We start from the raw sequence: 17408 nt of genomic DNA, 5'->3' as shown, positions 1-17408 counted from the left end.
CTTTTGAAGTGCATACAGAACATTTTCCAAAATGGATTATATACTGGGCCATAAAACAATTCTTAACAAATTTCAAATAATTACAATCATAAAGTATATCTCTGAACATGAGGAAAATAAGCTAGAAAACAAAATCCTAAAAGTAAATAGTAAACTCCTGTCTGTTTGAAAATTAAACAGTGCATTTCTAAATCACCCATGGGTACAATATATCATAATAGAAATTAGAAAATATTTACAGCTTAACAATAATGAAATTACAACCAATCAAAGTTGTGAGTGGCAGCTAAAATCTTACTTGCATATAGTAAAAATGATGCATCTTGAAAATTGGTCTTGAAGGATTGTAGTCAAGGAAATCTTCCTGGTAAGCAGTATATTGAGCAGTACATATGGTTTTGCAATTCACATGGAAAGAGAAATGGCCTGAGTTATGGATCTAGTCTGACTCCTGGACAGTGACTAAAAATTTGATGAATTATTGAAAGAAAAAAAGTGGAAGAACAGATGACAAAGCAGTCTTACGGAGCAGTATGTGGATGGTTCACTCAGAATGGCCACCACATACAACAATGTTTGTTTCTCATATAAGCGCCTGCCAAAAAGAAACCACTGCAGAGAAGTCTTTCAAAAGTCTGGTTGACAAAATGAGCTGCCTTGTACACATCACTCAGCCTTTTTCCCCAACCACTTTTGTGGTCACTGTGGCAGAGATGAATGTTCTACATAGACTCAGTGAACAACGTGATCTACTTTTCACCAATCCTGGTGTGGCTACTATCACTGCTGAATGGTCAAAATTCCATTAATAAAGTCCATCACTGACTCCCTCATAGTGTACATTTCTCTAGGGAAACCAATCAACATCTTGTGACAGATTACATCAGTGAAACTCCTCAACCTGGAGAAGACAGCATCTTGTCATCATATATTCTAGATATGTATTTTTCCCGGCTACACGCAGTGCAGACTGCTTCATTATTCATGGATCTGAATCCATTATCTATTGCCATGGTACTCCCCTCATTGTCTTCTGTAACAAGGAGACACACTTTGGAGTAAATAAAGTAAAGCAAATTGTTTACCACCATAGAATTCACTGATGTAGCCATATTACCCATCACCTAGAATCAATTGGATGAATAGAATATCAGTATGGCCTACTGAAGGCTGGGTTGTGGTGCTACCTGGGACATCCTGCTCTGAAAGCTTTCAATGCCCTCCAAATATTTAGCATACAGTATATGCTTAGTAAGCTTTTGTCATCTTATACTTTATGCCATGTATATTCATGAGAGAATAACCCCATGCTAATAAGCTTTGCTCCATGTAGCCTTATATTTTGCCCTCCTCCATTTCCATATCCAAAAGATCCAAAAGATGTTAGTCCAGTTATTTCCAGTACAGATTATCAAGATACTGCAATTTTTAATAGAAAAATTGTTTCCTTCTAAAACAAGACTGTATTTCCTGCTTGGGTTCTACTGACACCTGAACCTAATTATTGATCTAGAGGCAATGAGGGACAGTTCTGGAAAAAGGCACGAGACGTTTGATAAGTTGGCTTTCTGAAGCTTATGTGAACTTTGAAGAAAATAATCTTGAAACAATTGTCTAACAGCACTCCCAGCAACAAAAGCAATAAATTCTTCTTTCATAAAGGGAGAGCAGGGTGGTATATCACCATATACACCTCAGTCCAGCCTTTATGCCACTTGAATCCATTTCTTCATATACATCATGGGAACAGTTACTCTAAGATTCCCTTCCTGGGGGGAAATTGGAAGAGAATGCTTAGAAGGATAAATTATGTCCCTTGCCACTACAGCTGATCTTAGAATTGCTACTTCTACTTATCATCTTCTTCCATCACTTTCAATTCTATTCTCAGTTCACCTTATGCTAACACCTTGGCTGGTCTCAGTGATTTATCTAGAGGTGTAGTCCAGAACTTTACCCCTAAAAGGTCTAGTTTCCTCTTCACTATGCCTGTCTCAAGCCAGGGTTCCTGTATTCTCTCATTTACTGTCACAATTAGATGAGAGTAACAATACGTAACCAAGTGGATCAACTGAGAGACAAAAATATTCTTCCTTGCCACCAGTGTGTTATAGCATTTCCATTTTCACCTGATAATCAAGGTCAATTATCTCTAGCAGAGTCTAGAAAGAGCACTTTCTCTGAATTATTACAGACAGCAATCCTTCTAGTGCCAAGAGAGCAGGATTTAAGATAAGTCCAACACTGTGACACATGGGATGTGGTGAATAAAGAAACTAATTTTTTTATAACATAACTGATCCATTTTATCAAGTAACCATGAAGCTTCCATAATTGTAATGTTTGCAATTGTTAGACAATCAAGAAATATCTTCATATTTCAAAATAATTTGAGTTGAGTTTTCTGTCATTTACAAGCAAAAGTATCCTAACTGAAACACATTCATTTTAAATATGTATGTGAAATTGGGTTAATAGATAATTCATTTTACTCATTTACATATGTACTTTTGAACCAGGACCACATGATTTTAATGGTTGAAACATAATAATCTGCATTATCATCTGGAATGGCTCATTACACTTTCAAAGTTTAATTGTAATTTGTTTATCTTTATGCTTCCAGATGAACTTTTAAAATCAAAGGATTGCCATGCATAGTTTGCTTGTATGTGGAAAGGAGTGTAATACGTGTCTAACAATTTACCCCAAGGATATATATCTTTAATGTTCTGCCATACTTTTAAATGAAATTTAGATATGATCATATTTAAAGTAAGTGTATTCATTACACAGATAAGATCATTGTTTTTTAAAGTAAGAAGCTTGAGAGGATATGAGAGCTAAGATAAATATGGTTAGTGAAGTATGACTGATCAGTATAGCCAAATCAGGTAAGTCTCTGGAAATAACATAGTCCATGGTCGTTAAAGACATTCTACAAAACCCTACTAAATTCACCACTATTCCTTTCATATCCTAGTACCAAGAAAGAAAGGACATTGGCTCTAGGAGCTTCATAATGGGAAGACAGTCATGAAATGTCACTGGAATCCCATAATATTAGTGCTTAGACAATTTCAGAAGTGTCTACTATATAAATACTTGTAGCCTGGAGAATTTGGCTGAAGCCTAATACTGCGGCCCTTAGTGAACCTGAGATTTGGAATTAAATAATTCCATGATACTGTGGCCAGATGCAGGTTATTTGAAAGACAACAACTGGAAGTCATTGGATGTTTGCAGACACATCTTATATCTATCACAGTGCCCTTTATGTCATGGGTGATGTCAGAGGGTCATTCTCAAAAGGATGGAGTAGAATAAAAAATCTCTTTAATTAAATGACATTTGTAAATGTAGAAATATGCTATGGGAGGTGGCTCAGGGGAAGTACATCATATTCATAAGCATAACTTTCAGGACAAATTAGAACCTCTGGCAGAGTTTGCCACTCACTCCTACTTCTAAGTGATAAGAATGTAATTGTTCACTTCCTGCTAAAGAAACAGAAAATACTTAATTTCACAATAGAAGTCCCAAAACTGAAGGGTAGGATTCACATGGAAATCTGGTAAAATTCCCTCTGAAAGGTAAAACCATGGTGAAATAAGACAAAATTAAGTCCACCCAGTGACAAGATATGTGACCAGTATATCCATCAGTGCCGGGAGCATTTGGTTCTTACCTTGAGATCAATGTCTGGATATTTACAAATCCATGGACTGTAGTTGACAGCTTCATGATTTTGTCAGACAGATAAGCCCATGATCAATGGGTGTTTACGATAACCAGTGACAGAAAATGCTGTTATGGAAGGCCTTAGAATATTCAGAAGGAAGATTAAAGTGGGTCATGTCAATCCCCCATAGAATCAAGGTATTGACTCAAACAACGAATAAAATGCCTTTGACCTGGTCTCTGGAGGTACCCACTTGAATATATGAGATAAATGACATATAAGAATGGGCAGAAAAACAACATATACCACCATAAGCCAACCAAAGTCACTGATGCAAATAGAGACTGATGTGCTTTAACAATAAGTGAAAAACTGTTTAAAATCATTTGAGAAGGATTTGCTAGGGCAAAGGACCACCATATAGCTTGTACAGATGTTACAAAAGACAATTAGCCATAGATCCTAGTAGCCGCAAGAGGATTTATCTCGAAATAGACTTTTAATTCCACTTTTCACTTTAGTTATCCTGTGATCTAAATCACAAATGAAAATACAATCAAGCCACTGGAGCAATGCATGGTGTGCCAATTTGTTCCTCTAAATTACATCTTATTGAACGAAGGCACAAATTTCCCAAAGTCCAGTGGGTATAAATGGGCTAAGAAGTACATCACATGAACATGTTATACTTCTTACAACTCATATAATAATGGCTTAACCAAAATCTGAAATTGGGTTGAGGTGGGTAATACATGGTTAAAAAGGAAAATCAGGCCAAAAGTAAAGAAGCATACAATTGGGTGATAATTCTTAGGAAGGACACTATTATTCTTTCCCGTGAGATTATATTGACTCTAAAGAATAAAACTCAACTATTCCTCTCATATATGACACTGTAGGTTAATGCTAGGAAAAGGGACTCAATCTCTTTTTACTTGAGTGGGAGAATTTGACTGAAGATTTAGTGCTTTACCTGAGAATTATACTTATGCTATTTGTAGGAAAGATATGATGCAATGCCTCTATTGACCCACGTGAACTGTTAAATGGTGGAAATTATAAAAGGTAAAGAAAGAGAAGAAGTAGTTCAGTTGCTGGAGGAATGTCTAAAAGTCCAATAGTATAATCCATAATCCTGAGATTGGTAAAATACAGGAAAAATTTATACTTCGTAAAATGACTCAAAAAGAAATTGAAAAGCTAAATTACTACTATATCTTTCAAAGAAATAAACTATCCTTTTTTAGTAGACAACATGACTTTGTCATAGAAAAATCCTAAGTAATCTACAGAAATTACTAGAAACCCACTAAGTGAATTTAGCAAGTTTGTAGGACTCAAGGTCCAAATAAAATACTCAATTGCATTTCTATATATTAGCACCAATAACAATGGGTAAAAGTTAAACACTTTTTACAATAGCACCTAAAAACATAAATATTTAGGAAATTATGAGCAACATCCTTATACTAAAAACTACTTTTCAAAAATAAATTTTGAAAATACCTAAACAAATAGATATATAGTGTTTAGGAATGAGAAACTTCAATATTGTTAAGATAGTCTTCACTCGAAAATGAGCTATAAATTCAACTCAATCATAATGAAACTCCCAGCATACACTTTCAGAGATGTAGGCTATTGTATTGTCCAAAAATGAATATGACAATATCTCCCATCCCACATGGCAGTTTGCAGTGTGACTTTGCCAGTCCCCTATCATATGTTATCATCAATTTCTCCACCACCTCCAGTCTGGGAAAGCCATATAACTTCTTTGACCAATAGAATATTGTAAAAGTGACAGCATGATACATTTGGACATAGCCCTTAACTGGTCTGACACCTTCAACTTTCTACTCCTGGGATCGCTGAGTATCACATAAAAGATCTGAATATCCTGCTTGTGGTCCTGCTTCTAAATGGCTAGGGAGAGGGACTCCCATGGGTCCCTTCCAGTCATCACATTCAAGATAACATGAATGTGAATTCAAGTGCCTGGGTCCTATAGTCTATCCACTTATCAGTTGAAAACAAGATATTAAAATATCTTGGGCCATTTTCCTTAAAATAAATACGTAGTGTCATGAAATTCTAAATATATTTTTTTATGGAAAGTTTTCAAACTTTAAAAAATGGCCCTAAGTTCCACAAAGGGGGCAGGGAAAGCCTCTACTTGCCATTAGTGTAGAGGTCCCGCCCAGCATTCAGAATACTGGGAAGCTCCAGGAGAGGAGGATCCTGGGCAGGGCAGCAGCCAGCCAGCCACCTCTGACTCATGGATTCCAACTGTGTCCCAGAGGGGACAAGAAACACCCAGTTATCCCGTGGGAGTGGCCATGGGCGGGGTGGAGCTCCAGCGGCCTGGCTCCATGGCCTAGGGGGAAAATCCATGGTCCCACAGCAGCCTAAGTGAAAGCCTCTGCACAGCACTAGTGGAGAGGCCCCAACAGACAATCACAAGGGTGGAAGGCCCTGGGGCAAACATAGCACAGCTAAGTGAGCTAACCACGGACTGAAAAAGATACTCATAGCTCTGCTGTGACCTATAGTGGACAAGTGAGATCCTGTGGGCTCTTATAGTGACAGAGCTGCAAATATAGGTCATCCTGCTCCCGGCCATTGGGAAAGCCCATAACACCACTGCAGACCATAAAGAGGGAGTGTGTCTAGGTGCTCTGCAACAGTAGGCACCAGCAGCCTGAGGCCTCCCTTGCGATTGCCCCCACAGCTGATGAGGGACCCTACAGGACCACTGTGACTACAAGGAGGGGCCCAGGTCCAGTCAGCAACAGCTGACAGGGTTCCTGGTTGGTGCAGTCTAAACAGCTGCTCCCCCACACACACCAGTAGAAACAAGTGGAAGCAGTAACTAAACTCTATCTCTATGCAGAGGCACAAATCCACGCCATCATGCAGTATGAAAACATATATTAAATCTCCAGAACAGAAGGAAAATGACAAGTACCCAGAAAACAATCCCAAAGACAATGAAATCTATAAGATAAATGATAATGAATTCAAAACAGCCAGTATTAAAAAACTCAACGAGTTAAAAGAGAATACAGATATACAACTCAACAAATTCAGGAGCTATGTCACAAATGAGCTTGATATTATAAAGAAGAACCAATCAGAAATACTGGAGATGAAGAAGACAATGGAGGAGATTAAGAAAAATGTGGACTCTTTGAACAGTAGTGTCCATAATATGGAGAACAGAATTAGCAATTTGGAGGATAGGAATATAGAAATGCTGCAGACAGAGGAGGAGAGAGAACTAAGACTAAAAAGAAATGAAGAAAACTATGAGAATTATCCAACTCAATTAGGAGAGGCACCCTAAGAATTATAGGTATTCCAGAGGGTGAAGAGAGGGAGACGGGGGCCAGAAAGCCTGTTCAAAGGAATAATGGCTGAGAACTTTCCAAACCTGGGGAGAGAGATGGAATTTCACATGACAGAAGCCAATAGATCTCCAAACTTTATCAATGTAAGAAGACCAATCACAAGTCATATATTAGTGAAGCTAGAAAACGTCAATGACAAAGAGAAAGTACTAAGGGCAACCAGGCAGAAGAAAATAGCCTACAAAGGAACCCCAATAAGGCTATCAGCAGATTTCTCAGCAGATACCTTACAGGCTAGAGGAGAGTGGAATGATATATTCAAAACTCTGAAGGACAAAAAGCTGCAGTCAAGAATACTCTACCCAGTGAAAATATCCTTCAAATATGATGGAGAAATAAAAACTTTCCCAGATAAACAAAAGTTAAGGGACTTCATTGCCACAAAACTTCCTCTTCAAGAAATACTCAGGAAGACCCTCATACCTGAAAAATCAAAAAAAAAAAAAAAAAGAAAGGGGTTAAAAAACCCAAAGCAAAGGAGATAAGTAGAAGGACAATAACAGACAGTAGCAGCTCTCCATCAGAACAGGTTAGCAAAAGTTAAATAAAACATTCAAGATAAAAGGAAGGGAAACACCAAGAATAAACATAATCCTGTCATTTTAACAACAATATCACAACACAAGAAGGAAGAGGGGAAAAAAATATGACAATAGCAACCTAGAAGGGGAAGAGAAAAGGAATGGAACATTTTAATTTAAGGAAATAAGAGGCTATCAGAAAATGGACTATCTCATCTATGAGATGTTTTATTTAAACCACCTGGTAATCACTAAATAAATAACAAGAATAAAGGCACAAATTACAAATAAGAAGAAAGACAATACAGAAATTCACCTGCCTGAACTAGGAATCCAAACATCATGGGACGAGAAACAAGGGAAATGCAAGAGAACCAGAAAACAAGTGATAAAATGGCAGCCGTAGTCCCGCACATTTCTATCATTCTAAATATAAATGGATTGAACTCACCAATCAAAAGACACAGAGTGGCAGGATGGATCAAATAACAAGATCCAACAATATGCTGCCTCCAGGAAACACACCTCAGCCCCAAAGACAAACACAGACTCAGAGTGAAAGGATGGAAGACAATACTCCAAGCTAACAATGAACAAAAGAAAGCAGCTGTTGCCATACCTATATCAGACAAAGTAGATTTCAAAGCAAAACAGATAAAGAAAGACAAAGAGGGGCAGTTTATAATGATAAAAGGGACACTCCACCATGATGACATAACACTTATAAATATATACACACCCAACACAGGAGCACCAAAATTTGTAAAGAAACTATTAACAAAACTAAAAGGAGACATCAACAACAATACAATAATAGTAGGGGATGTCAACATCCCATTGACACCAATGGATAGATCATCCAGACAGGAAATCAACAAGGAAATTATAGAATTAAATGAAAAATTAGACCAGATAGACTTAATAGACATATATAGAACACTTCATCCAGAAACAGGTTACACATTCTTCTCAAATGTACATGGAACATTCTCATGGATAGACCATATTGTGGGAAACAAAGCAAGCATCAATAACTTCAAGAGGGTTGAAATAATATTGAGCATCTCTTCTGATCATAATGCTGTGAAACTAGAAATCAACTACAAGAATAAAGCTGGGAAAGGGGAAAAAATGTGGAGACTAAACAACATGCTACTGAACAAACAATGGATTATTGAAGAAATTAAAGAAGAAATCAAATATTATCTGGAGACAAATGAAAATGAAAACATACCATACCAACTCACTTAGGATACAGCAAAAGCGGTCCTAAGAGGGAAATTCATTGCAATACAGGCTTCACGTCAAAAATCAAGAAAAATCTTACATAAGCAACCTCAAACAAACCTAACAGAATTAGAAAAAGAAGAACAAACAAAGCCCAAAGTCAGGAGAAGGAGGAAAATATTAAAAATCAGAACAGAAACAAATGATATTGAAACAAAAAAGACAGTAGAAAGGATCAATGAAACAAAGAGTCGGTTCTTCAAAAAAATTAAGAACATCAACAAACCCTTAGCCAGACTCCCTACGAAAAAAAGAGAGAAGACTCAAATAAATAAAATGAGAAATGAGAGAGGAGAAATCACAACGGATACCAAAGAAATACAAGGGATCATCAGTGAATACTATGAATAACTATATGCCAACAAATTGAACAACCCAGAAGAAATGGATAAATTCCTAGACTCATACAACCTCCCCACACTGAATCAGGAAGAATTAGAGAATCTGAATAGACCAATCACAAGTAAAGAAATAGAAACAGTAATCAAAAACCTCCCCAAAAATAAAAGTCCAGGACCAGACGACTTATCTGTAGAATTCTACCACATTCAAAGAAGATTTAATACCTATCCTTCTCAAACTATTCCAGAAAATAGAGGAAGATGGAGCACTCCCTAACACATTCTATCAAGCCAACATCACCCTGATCCCCAAACCTGACAAGGACAACACAAAGAAGGAGACATATACACCAACATCAATGATGAACATAGATGCAAAAATCCTCAACAAAATTTTGGCAAACCGAATACAGCAATACATCAAAAAGATTATACACCATGATCAAGTGAGATTTATACCAGGGACACAGGGATGGTTCAACATCCGCAAGTCAATCAATGTGATACACTACATTAACAAAATGAGAAACAAAAACCACATGATCATCTCGATAGATGCAGAGAAAGCATTCAACAAGATCCAACATCCATTTATGATAAAAACCCTAAATAAAATGGGTATAGAAGGAAAGTACCTCAACATAATAAAGGCCATATATGACAAACCCACAGCCAACATCATACTCAACAGACAAAAACTGAAACCCATCCCTCTAAGAACAGGAACAAGACAAGGGTGCCCACTTTCACCACTCCTATTCAAGATAGTACTGGAGGTGTTGGCCAGAGCAATTTGTCAGGAAAAAGAAATAAAATGAATCCAAATAGGCAATGAAGAAGGAAAACTCTTGCTCTTTGCAGACAACATGATCTTATATATAGAAAACCCCAAAGAATCCATAAGAAAACTATTAGAAACAATCAAAAGCTACAGCAAAGTTGCAGGGTATAAAATCAACATACATAAATCAGTAGCATTTCTGTATGCTAACAATGAACTAAAAGAAAAAGAACTCAAGAACTTAATCCCATTCACAATCCCAACAAAAAGAAAAAATACCTTGGGATAAATTTAACCAAGGAAGAGAAAGATCTATACAATGAAAACTACAAGACTTTCTTGAAAGAAATTGATGATGACATACAGAGATGGAAAGACATTCCATGCACATGGATTGGAAGAATAAACATAGTTAAAATGTCCATACTACCTAAAGCAATCTACAGATTCAATTCTATCCCAATCAGAATCCCAATGACATTCTTTACAGAAATTGAACAAAGAATCCTAAAATTCATATGGGGCAACAAAAGACCCCGAATTGCTAAAGCAATCCTGAGAAAGAAGAACAAAGATGGAGGCATCACAATCCCTGACTTCAAAGCATACTACAAAGCTACAGTGATCAAAACAGCTTGGTACTGGTACAAATGCAGGTGCCCAGATCAATGGAAAGAATTGAAATCCCAGAAATAAAACCACACATCTATGGACAGCTAATCTTCGACTAAGGAGCTGAGGGCCAACAATGGAGAAAAGAAAGACTCTTCAAGAAATGGTGCTGGGAAAACTGGACAGCCACATGTAAAAGAATGAAAATCAACCATTCTTTTTCACCATTCACAAAAATAAACTCAAAATGGATCAAAGACCTAAGGATTAGGCCTGAAACAATAAGTCTCCTAGAAGAGAATATAGGCAGTACACCATTTGACATCAGTTTCAAAAGAATCTTTTCAGATACCATAACTCCTCAGATGAGGTAAACAATAGAAAGAATAAACAAATGGGGCTTCATCAGTCTAAAGAGCTTCTTCAAGGCAAGGGAAAACAGGATTGAAACAAACAAAAAAAACCACCCACTAATTGGGAAAAAAAATATTTGCAAGTTATTTATCTGACAAAGGGTTAATCTCCATGTTATATAAAGAACTCACACAGCTCAACAACAAAAAATCAAACTACCCAATCAAAAAATGGGCAGGGGACAAGAACAGACATTTCTCCAAAGAAGATATAAGGATGGCTAATAGACACATGAAAAGATGCTCATCATCACTAATCATCAGGGAAATGCAAACCAAAACTACACTAAGATATCACCTTATACCTGTTAAAATGGAAAAATATCCAAAACTAAGAGTGACAAATGTTGGAGAGGTTGTGGAGAAAAAGGAACCCTCATACACTGTTGGTGGGAATGCAAACTGGTACAGCCACTATGGAAAACAGTATGGAGATTTCTCAAAAAGTTAAAAATAGAAATACCTTATGACCCAGTCATCCCGCTACTGGCTATCTATCCTAAGAACCTGAAGTCAGCAATTCCAAAAGTCCGATGAACCCTTATGTTCAGCACAGCATTATTTACAATAGCTACGACTTGGAACCAACCTAAGTGCCCAGCAACTGATGATTGGATAAAGAAGATATGGTATATGTATACAATGGAATACTACTCAGCCATAAAAAAGGACAAAACTGTCCCATTCACAATAACTTGGATGGACCTTGATGGTATTATGTTAAGTGAAATAAGCCAGACACAGAAAGACGAACTCTGTATGACTCCACTCATAGGTGGAAGTTAACATATAGACAGAGAGAATTGATTGGTGGTTACCAGGGGAAAGAGGGGGTGGGGGGAGTGTACAAAGGGTGAAGTGGTGTACCTACAACATGACTAACAATAATGTACAACTGAAATTTCACAAGGCTGTAAACTATCGTAATCTTAACAAAAAAAATGACCCTAAAATTTATCAGGAGAAACTAAATACATAGGAATTGGAAGAAGTTTTTGAAAACGATGAATAATTACGGGAGACTACACTAGTAAGCAAGTACACATTAAAAATTCTTGACCACTGACATGGAATGTTAGTGGTAGGGGAATACACCAAAGAAGAAGAAGAAATATGAAGATAAGGGCTAAGGAGGAAGAGGGAAAAGAGGAATAATGGCCCCCAAATTAAGCTTTATAACTGTATACGTTTTGACGTATTACATAGCAAAATTTCAAATTACTACTGAAATTAATAATAATATTGGCAGATTAGTTTACCTGTTTGTAGAAAATAGGTTTAGTTATTTCCTAATCACAAACAAAATTAAATTCTAGATGGGTTAAAAAATAAAGTTTTCTAAAAAGTTTGTGAAAAAACACAGAATTTAAAATTGATAAAATCATTGAAGTAAATGGAATTTTCAAGAGTGATGTGATAGAAGAAATCAAAAAGTAAGAGAATATTCAACTATAACATCTTTATATAAAAAATCCATAATTATAGTATAAATAACATAAGCTTAATATTTGTTTTAAATATCAGGGAAGAGCAAATATTTGTAGCAAATATATATGTTTAATGTATAAAGAGTCTATAAAAATTCATCAGTAAAAATTCTCACCCCACTAGACCAAGAATTCAAGGATACAAGTAACTATAAAGTTTTTGGAGTGGATTCTATGTCCCAGACATTATGCAAGGCACAGAGAGCCCAAAGACAGCTAAAAAACTTTCCCTGACTGTGAGAGCTTATAAAGCAATGAACATAGGTAATGAATAAAGATTTTAATTCTATCAATTGAAATAGCTCTATCAATTTAAAAATTAGCTAAATGTCTGTCTTCGTCCATTTGGACTGCTATTACATAACACCATAGACTGGGCAACTTAAACAACAAACATTTATATGTCATAGTTCTGGAGGCTTGGAAGTCTCAGATCAAGTTGCCGGCTGAATCCGTGTATGGTGGGGACTCACTTTCTAATTCATAGGCAGCCATCTTTTTTCCATGTCCTCACAAGACAGAAGGGCCAAGTGAGCTGTCTGGGGTCTCTTTTATAAGGACACTAATCCCATTCATGAGGGTGCCACCTTCATGACCTAACCATTTCCCAAAAAGCCACTTTCAAATACCACCACATTATAAAGGATTGAACTTGTGAATTCAGGGGGAGACTCAAACTTTCAGTCTATAGCAATGTCCAAAAGTGAAGGAGTTAATTATGTAAATTCTGATAAATTCAAATACTTCATATCATTTGGTGAATAGTATTACTTTGAGAAGAATTTGAGATGATACAATAAACCTCTATGCAATAATAACAGGCATAAATATCAGGATATAAAGTTTCTCATACTGTGTGCTCACCAATGAAAAGGACCTGTTTCCCCATCGACTTACCCCTTTAGGAATCCAGACTAAAAAAGGGAGGCATAGTCATGAGTTTCTTTGACCATATCCTTCTATTTTATTACTGAGGTCTCTGTCAAATAAAACAATATGTTCTGCCCTCTGTATCACCTAATAATGTACATTCCATTAATAAGAGAGTCAAGAACAGCATATATTGTCAGTATCTTTCTTAACAGTAATGTCACCCAAGATAACTGATGTGGAGTTCTGTATGGTGTATTTGAAGCACATGGATTATAGATCATGCTAATTCTATATATTAAAGACAGGGCCTGGGTTGCTATAGAAGGCTATGAAACACTATAAGCAAAGAAAGGAGATGAGGATATTGTAAAATAGCAGACATGTTATCAGATATTTCAAACCATCTGGAAAGCTTAATGGATCATCTTTATGAAAATGTGACACCAAACAAAATGGTTCCACTTGAGGAGATACTATGATTTCCCAATCACAACACTACATAAAATTTAGTTATTTTTCTTCATATCTGCCTTGCTTATTCAAATCTTTGTAAATGCTTGGCCTAATTAATATTAGAACTGTGAAGCATCATTCATCTTCAAACTTAAGGTATAAGCAATATGAGCAAAACTATATATTTTAAAGTATCTTGCAGATACAGAAATAAGATATATCTTTCAACATTAACATGGGCTGTCTGTGTGGAGAGGAGTGAAACAAGATTTTGTGTCTTATTTTTTAATTTTATTTTGCTGAAATTTGCAATGAGTGCTATTAATTCTGAAAAAGATTGCATTATTTAAGAAACGAATGATAAAAATCTTTGATTAAAATAATCACTAAAATAAATAGTATTAACTATAGCATGCTAATGACATAGAGCATAAATCTATAGTCTCAACAGATACATTTTATGCACAAAAACTGAATATATATTTTCCAAAGCAATTACGAAAATCTTAAAAGTATATTTAAAATAAAATATGTATTTTGAACTTGGAAATTATGAAAATCTTAAAAAATATTTTGATCATGGGACGTATTCACATAATGAAAGTTTTTCATCATGCCCAAGTTATTAAACATGAGATCTTTACTACAGTTAAATAATGACAGATGGCTTTCCTGGAAGGAGCAATTCTTCATTGAAAATATGTGAGACATTTGCCTTCTGCCTCATTTACTTTGTCTACTCCAGAGCTTTTTCATGGCATTTTTCATCTCTCCATTTCTCAGAGTATAGATTAAGGGGTTCAACATAGGTGTGATAACAGTGTAAAACACAGTCAAGGATTTATCAATGGGTAAGGTAGAAGGAGGTCTCACGTACATAAAAATACAAGGGACAAAGAAGAGGACCACGACAGTGATGTGGGAGCCACAAGTGGTTAAGGCTTTGCGCCTCCCTTCTTGACTAAGATTCTTCAGGGAGTGCAGAATGACCCCATAGGAGATGAGTAAGAGCATAAAGATGACCACACAGATTGTCCCATCATTGGCAATCACAGTGAGACTAATAATGTAGGTGTCAGTGCAGGCAAGTTTTAATAAGGGGTACATGTCACAGATGAAGTGGTCGATGACATTGGGGCCACAGAAGGGCAGATTGTAAACCAACAGAAGTTTAACTATAGCATGCAAAAACCCTCCAATCCAGGCCAATAGAAGCAGCAGAATACACACTCGTTGATTCATGATTGTCAAATAATGCAAGGGTTTGCAGATGGCCACATAGCAGTCATAGGCCATGACCACCAGGAGTAAAATCTCAGCACCACCAAATAAGTGCCCTATAAAAAGCTGGCTCATGCAAGCTTGGAAGGAGATGGTTTTCTTCTCACAGAGTAGGTCTATAATCAAATTTGGGGTGACTGTAGTAGAATAAACAGCATCCATAAATGATAAGTAGCCAAGAAAGAAGTACATAGGGACCTCCAGCATTGGGCTGACCATCACAGTCAAGACAATGAGTAGGTTGCCCACCATTGTCGCAACATAGATGAGCAAGAACACAACAAATAATATTTTCTGACCCTGGAGGCTCTGAGTAAGCCCCAAGAGGACAAATTCAGTTACATTGTTCCTTTGTTCCATAGGTTCTTCTGTACTTCTCATTTCAGAGTCCAGGACAAAACTACCTGTAAATATGATTATTACTAGTGTATTCCTGAAATCTTAAAACAATTTGTTTATTCATTCAACAAATATGTATTATGATTTATCATGCTCCACGAGATTCAGAGATTATAAGAATGAAAGGCTGCTTAAACCATGGGCCTTAACTTCAGTAATCTTACAGACTAATGGAGAGACAAGTAATTAGAGACATATGTTGGAAATGCACACATCATTAAATAAATGGGTTACCGTAACTAGCTTTCCAGTTGTAAGCTGATAAAATTGTACATATAGCTAATAACTTACACAAAAATAAAACAAAAATAGATTAAACGTTTAATGAAAAACTTAAATAAGATTTAATTTATATTTACATTCCAGTTAATAAGCAAAATGGCTTTGTACATTCTAGGGGTAGAATAAGCCTCTTAAGTATTAATTGAAATTCCAAATAGATATATTTGACAATTTCAACAAATTTTAAGGACTTAGGAAAAGATACCATAACATCAATAGACAAAATTAGTCTGGGGAAAAGATTTACATTTTAGATGACATATACAGAGTTAACATCAACATAAACAAAGAGCTCTAAGCAGTTAACACACAAAAGAAAAACAAACCAACAGCAAAAGTAGACAAATGATGTAAACAAGCAATTGAATGAAGACTCCATCCATATGGCCAAGAAAAGTATGATAGGATGCTCAAACTCACCTGTGAACATAAAAATAGGAATTGAAGTAACATGCTACGTCATCCTCTAGTTTTTAACAGATTAACAAACAAGGTTTAGAGAATATAACAATTGAAACTATCATGGTATTTAGAAATATCTGGCAATTAAAATATCCCTAAATAGGTATAACTGAAAGTGCTTTTGAAAAATATTGATGTTGAGGAGGTAAATTTATTTTGAATCTTTATAATATGAAAATATGGAAAAGAGTATTACAGAATTGACTCAATCTCTATATATTTTAGTAATCACAAAGGATCCCTAATATTGCTGGTTATCACAATTACATAGGAGAACTTTTAAAAGAATGTGAATTGTCACACCAGCAATTCAGTCTTGCAAAATGTAAAGCTTAGATCAGAATCTTACGTGTAAATACACTTCCTGAGTTACTTGCGTAAGGAGACAGTCATTCCACTCAGGTTCCAGATTGTGATGCTTTCTCCATCGTCCTTCATGCACTGCTGCCATTTCTGTGAGCACGGAGAGCAAGATAACACATGCACCACCACTGGATCTTGACCTGTTTCCATGAAACAAACTCTTTACATGCCTGCCGGAAGTTTGATTCATTTCATTCTTTCAGAAAAATATTACCTTTTAAATTGCTGTGATTTTCAAAATGAATATGAGTGTCTGTAACCTAAAGAAGTCTGAATCTTGATTGTGAACAAAGACATTTGAAAATCTTCATTGTCCACAGAATTTGTCCTGATGACAAACAAATATTAAATCAATATTTTGAAGTTCAAAAAAGTAACTGTGTAGGAGAAAATTTGGAACAGTTTAGATAAATATTTTACAGAATCTGTTTTATAACAATAAAAGTGAAACAGTGAAATAGCATTTATAACATTTCAATTCTCAATCAGTTATACTGGCCCATCTTTATACAGCATTATTGAATTTGGGTTGCCTGAAGGATGGAGAAAAATTTTATATAGATACTTTATTGGCTTCTGAATCTACTATTTCAGCTCCTGACAGTCATGTGAATACAGAAACAGGCAAACCTCTCTGAGGTAAGGGTCAAGGTCTGTACACACTTTGTCTACATTTGAACCACAGCACATACTATTGAGTCATTCAGTTGGTGCATCTTCAAAGATGATTCTTCTCTAATTAAGTTCACTGGGGCCTTAAG

General features: G+C 35.9%; 1 protein-coding gene across 1 annotated transcript; it reads right to left on the bottom strand.

Moving 5' to 3' along the window:
* Positions 1 to 14583: 14583 nt before the first annotated feature.
* Positions 14584 to 15501, bottom strand: LOC139040862 (olfactory receptor 4A47-like). The gene has a single exon (XM_070488589.1). The coding sequence runs from the start codon at positions 15499 to 15501 to the stop codon at positions 14584 to 14586; it is 918 nt and encodes a 305-aa protein (XP_070344690.1).
* Between the last annotated feature and the right edge of the window lie 1907 nt (positions 15502 to 17408).

Source organism: Equus asinus, chromosome 17 (genome assembly GCF_041296235.1).
Source record: "Equus asinus isolate D_3611 breed Donkey chromosome 17, EquAss-T2T_v2, whole genome shotgun sequence".
Classification (NCBI taxonomy): domain Eukaryota; kingdom Metazoa; phylum Chordata; class Mammalia; order Perissodactyla; family Equidae; genus Equus; species Equus asinus.
The sequence above is the reverse complement of the archived record's forward strand: the minus strand, read 5'-3'. Positions and strand labels throughout refer to the sequence as shown.